Consider the following 5,466-nt stretch of genomic DNA (forward strand, 5'->3'; position numbering starts at 1 on the left):
GATGGAATCATGAACACGCATGCGCATTAACCATTCGATCTGGGCGAGTAAATTCGCCTAGTGGGAAAACAGGTTTAATATAGCAATGTGTAGAGACCTAAACTTGTGTTCTGTTTAAAAGAAGTAAAACCTAATCTTAATTTTTATATGCATATCTTGATAACTTCAGTAAAAAATAAGATCACGTAGACACACACATTTAAAAAGTGAAATGTTTCTTGTGTTCACAACTCAAAATTAGACAGCGTTTATTCGTAATCTTTTTTGCCAAATGGGAAAGATGGACGCAGATTTGTTCTTCCACCACCGCCGCCTCCACTGGTGCTTCTTGTTTTGCTGCCTGAGGACGGTCGTTTAAATTGCACACCACGTGACCCCAAAGCGCGCTTCCCAAATGGTAGTATACGCAAGCACGCGTTGTGTGAACACGAGCTTGTCTGTTTTGGTTTTTTCTTGATACGAAGACATCGATCTCCAGGACAGTTACCTCGTTTTGACACATCAGTTCCGTCACTGCTTCTAGTCGTTTCGTATTCCATATCGTCTTCAGTAACTGCAACGTTCGACTCAGACGGCGAGTCATTGCCTTCGTATGGTTTCATCTGTAAAGCCTCGTTAGCTAGTAAATCCTCTGCAGCTGCTTTTATTATATAGGCCAGCACATGCTTCTCTCTTAAATTGTGTAAAAATAACGCACGGTCGAATCCTTGTTGAAAAATATCGTTTTCTAAATCTGTAAAGAAAAAAAGATCAGTATTAATTGTCTTCATCTGACGATAAAAATGACAGCCTATAAGAAGACTGATAGATCAGGATGACCTCTTAATTATATCATTGAATGTCTCCACTCATTATTATCGATTAATATGTGATATACATTCATAGATAAAATGGTTTAATTTGGGAAGTGTAAAATAAAGGTAGGCTAATATCTTCTATGCAAAAGTTATCAAACTATAGCGAACAATACCTTATTATCATTGTATTAAGAAGAAAAGTTTCTGCAAACTTTTACACAAAGTAATCTAATGCACTTACAAAAGTCTTGAGTTTACAGATTTTATACAATGTAGTTATTGTTTATGTAACACAATTTTCCAAATCAATTACATTACCTTGGTTCCTCAGTGCTGTTGGTGTTTCATCTGTGAGTACTGTACAGGGCCATAATAATGCCAAGCATAGAATAACTAACTGCATGATGTATTTTTTTAAAAATCTGCAAGATAAAACGGGACAGTGATTTGATGCACCCTATTCTAGTACGATGTCATGTCTAACAACAGAAAACAGTGGGGAAGCTTCAAGTAAAGTAACAGGGTTATCGAGACAATGCAATGATACATAAACAGATCTCCTAAACCGTGTGGTTGGAAGGTTTCTGTAAGCAGAAACGATACAGCAGGATATTTATTGTCAGTAGACATGATACTGTACGATAATCTAGTGTCTGATAGTTGTATTTCAGATCTTAATTCAGAGACTTGAGCTCTTCACATACACAGATCCAGCAATTTGCTATTCTTCAGTATCAAAATTGATATGTGTTTATGTGTTACATTGATATGTGTTTACAATTATGCCAAACGTTGGAAAACATTTGGAAGTTATCAAATTAAAATAAAATGTTATTAGAATGCGATGCACAATTATATTAGATGCCCGCGCTAAACCAGAAGGTCAATAATTTGACAAGTTTAATGTCAATATAGCTGTCACTAGGTACATCTCAACTGACTATCGCAAGTCAGTTAGACAAGTCTATTACGTATTAAATATAGAAGCAGGTGGTTGATCATCAACTGATTTCTCCCAGAATCATCAAAAATGAAAATGAACCTAACAATTGTTGAAACATGTACTAATAATAAACACGTTCAATATTTTGCTAATCGAATCTGATCACAATTATTTTCAGATGACGCATGTTTTAATATTGCTAAATTACCATTTCTTTGGCCACCTGAGACTCTTACAAGAACGAGTGATCGAACTCATCACTTAACTAATTATGTTCTGTTGACGAATGAACAATTCTAGATAAATTGATAAAGATAAATTCCTATTAAGTTTTTTTTCATTTCAAAGAATCTATAAAAATATTTTGAATAGCATAGTCTACACTAGATAATGTGAATCCGCAAATCTATACACTATGTTTTATTGTGTGAAACTTATTTAACGGTCATTAAGCTCTGTCTACACTATCAAACTAGTTTTACCAAAAACAAAGTGTGGCGTGCTCAAATATGGTAGTGATAGTTGACGTCATAGGGGCACATCTAATTTTTTTGTCACACACGTTTGATAATGTAAACAGAGCTTTAATAGACATATTAATAACAATAATATAGGTAGTCCTCTGTTCTTTAATGTTACCTAAACACTAGTAACTGCCAATTTACACAGACGAACGATAACGGTAAGCGGAAAACCGCAGAGCTTGTCCCACGTAGGATCTGCATCTATCCTGAGCGGAAACCATCCATCCTTTCCGCGTTTTGTGTAAATGGTCATAAGGAATAACATAGATTCTATATTTGTATTACCGTTACCGCCCGTCTGTGTAAATTGATCTTAACGATAGGCTTATAAATAATTCATATAGATTAAACGATTTTTACTAGGAAATAATATGTGTGCATTGACAAATTTGAAGTTCTGTGGACGAAAACATAAAACATTATCTTTGAATGAAAGTATTTTAATGCAAAAAATCAGAAGATGTTATTCTATTGTGATAATCCTACAAATTCTTGTTTTCAATCACCATACTGCTGCCCGCTATAAGCAAATTATTGACAATTTAACTTTGATACACATAGCTTAATTCATCATTAAATTTATCAAGAAGATAAATCAAATTCGTCGAGTTGTTTCTTTTATTTTATTAACTCCATTATCCTATTTGGTTTGCAATTATTATAGTTATACGATGATTTCACCATTTCAATTCCAATGCGTTCAATTTGGATTGTTTGGTTACATTTATAAGATATTGGTTACATATAATTATTTTAGATCATGATAGATTTATTTTTAAGTGTCTCTGTCTACATTATCACATTTATGTGACAAACAAATGTGATGTGACCATGGACATGATGATATCATATCACTACCATATCTGGGCACATCATACTGTTTTTTGTCAAAATAGTTTGATAGTGTAGACATAGCTTTTGAAATTAATTAATTAATCAGAATTGTTGGGCACAACAGGTCAAGAAGTTACTTTTTTTCTACTGGTTTTAGTTATAGCTGTAAACAAGTTTATTTTTTGAAAGAATCTAAGTTACGCTTATGTGATATTGAAAAACAAATGCATTCAAAATTTAGTTTACATCATAATTTAAGGTTCTTTCTCTTTATAAAGAAAGAAATAAGTTTAAGTTATCATTTGATCAATATCATTAATATTAAACAAAGAAGATTATGAACTAAGTTACGTTATTAGAGCTTAAAATTGAAAAAGGAAGATGGGAAGGTATAGAAAGATATAAGAGAACATGTGTGTAGAAAGAATAATTTGAGGATGAATTTCATTTTATTTTGTACATTTTAAAATGATTTAAGAAACAAATTTATTCCAAGATTTATACATGTTTATATTTCTATTAACTATAGCTATGTTTATTACTTTCAAACACAAACTTTACTTATAAGTTAGGAAAGTATGTTTACTTTGCTTTTGAGAGAAGAAATAATTATTTTAAGTTATGGTATATTATTTGTTGTATTAGTGCCAATGGCCCATATACATGAATTGAATAAATTCCCTGAAAAGGGAAAGAAGCAAAGCGCATAATATTGATATCAGAACATTTGCCAGAGTTACAATTGTTATCTGTTCATGCGATTATTGCTAAGTGCTTTTTAAAAATTAATTTAGTCAAAAAACAAAATATAAATGACAAACGGACAAACGATAACAATTATTTCGTAAGAGAAGACCGAGAAAAGTCATACATTGTATTTTTCCATGCAAAAATTGATGCATATAAATCAAGTTAGTTTCTTTTGAATTTACGACGTGTATATACCGAAGTATAAAGTGTGAGGATTGTCACTTGGGAATCTTAACAGCGTCACACAAATTGTAGAGAACGGTAAAACATCAACCAGCTTTCAAGTATGATACATAGATGCTATTCTTATTAGATTTGACAAAACTCAAACTAACAGTAACCCATGTGGAGAAGTTGTAAGCGAGCAGACAAGACGAGAAAGTTTGTTATCGCTAGACATATTATAGTACCAAGTTGATATTTAGATGAACATCATTCCACAAAATTTATATCCCCAGGCCAAACATTCTTTAAAATGGTTTATAAATCTGAGTTATAGAAAAAACGGCCTACTTTATGCATTGTTATTGAATGTTTTGCCTGATGAAAATATATATATATAAATTCAATATATTCAACATTAGAAAAATCATAAAGCTAACATTTTTTTAAATAAGAGAAATATTTCACAGTTTACAATAGAAATTATAAAAGTTTATTACAATCGCTGTGTGATGGTTTATACATAACATTTCTTAACTGCATTACGTTTTTAATATGAAATAGAATATTCGAAAGAATAATTCGAATTACAAAAACAACTAAATTGTAGAAAGAATAAGACAATAAAATATTAAAAGGTTGCTTTGATTACGATATTTCTTTATACCTGTGTATCACATTGTTAAAATGTTAGTATTTCTACCAAAAAGAGTACCAACTTCGTAATTGTGATAAAAGAAGATTCATCAATACTTATTGAAAGAATTTAATCAACAAATTAAATAAAATGCAAAATCATATAATCGCAAATTTACTTAAACGACAACACCGGTATTTTTGGATATAATCCTAATTTCATTTGTATTTCATTATTTTCATTTCAACCATGTTACAATTATTTAATTGCACAGTAAACGCTTTACAATTATAAATAATGTACTAAAATCAGTGACGCAATGAAGAGGCATCAACCCGCTTGACTAAAATCGATAATTATGCATTTTTGTACGCGCGCGTAAATTACAACATTTTGAAGCGGCATTAAAACAATATCACTTACCTAATAATGAATGTATAGAAATATGAAAAAGTTGAATCCAAATAAAAGATGTTCAGTTTGGTTAAAAGATTCCACCAGTGACTGCAGCTAGCAAATGAGAATTGCTTTTATTGCCACAGGTGCACATGCGCAGTAGAAATCATCATTATCATCATCAATACGATGAGCAGCGGTGCTCTCTGCGGCGGTGGTGTGATATCTTTAATAGAGGAAATCATGCAGGCTGGCTGCAAGCTATTCTTCGATAATTGTGGTATCAACCGTTTTAATGTTTGAATACGTAAACTGATTACGTTTGTCTTAATAATTCTGTGAAATTGACCAATATGATTATATACAATAGTGTGTCAAAAAATCAATTTTGTTGTGACTTAAAGTAAGTTTGACACTAACTAA

At 31.5% G+C, this 5,466-nt stretch overlaps 1 protein-coding gene across 1 annotated transcript; it reads right to left on the minus strand.

The window, feature by feature from the left end:
- On the minus strand, nt 1-5,165 carry LOC144848131 (uncharacterized). Its single transcript, XM_078704824.1, has 3 exons — nt 5,071-5,165; nt 1,116-1,219; nt 1-733 (listed from the first exon to the last, which is right to left on the minus strand). The coding sequence occupies exons 2-3, from the start codon at nt 1,198-1,200 to the stop codon at nt 249-251; spliced, it is 570 nt and encodes a 189-aa protein (XP_078560950.1). The 5' UTR covers nt 1,201-1,219; nt 5,071-5,165; the 3' UTR covers nt 1-248.
- Between the last annotated feature and the right edge of the window lie 301 nt (nt 5,166-5,466).

Source organism: Antedon bifida, chromosome 7, assembly GCF_963402885.1.
Source record: "Antedon bifida chromosome 7, ecAntBifi1.1, whole genome shotgun sequence".
NCBI classification, from domain to species: domain Eukaryota; kingdom Metazoa; phylum Echinodermata; class Crinoidea; order Comatulida; family Antedonidae; genus Antedon; species Antedon bifida.

What these genes read in the sequence shown, in the direction of transcription:
- LOC144848131 (XM_078704824.1), bottom strand. Translation starts at nt 1,200, where the DNA reads ATGCAGTTAGTTATTCTATGCTTGGCATTATTATGGCCCTGTACAGTA. An exon ending in AACAGCACTGAGGAACCAAG is followed by an intron (nt 734 to 1,115) that starts GTAATGTAATTG and finishes TTTTCTTTACAG; the next exon opens with ATTTAGAAAACGATATTTTT.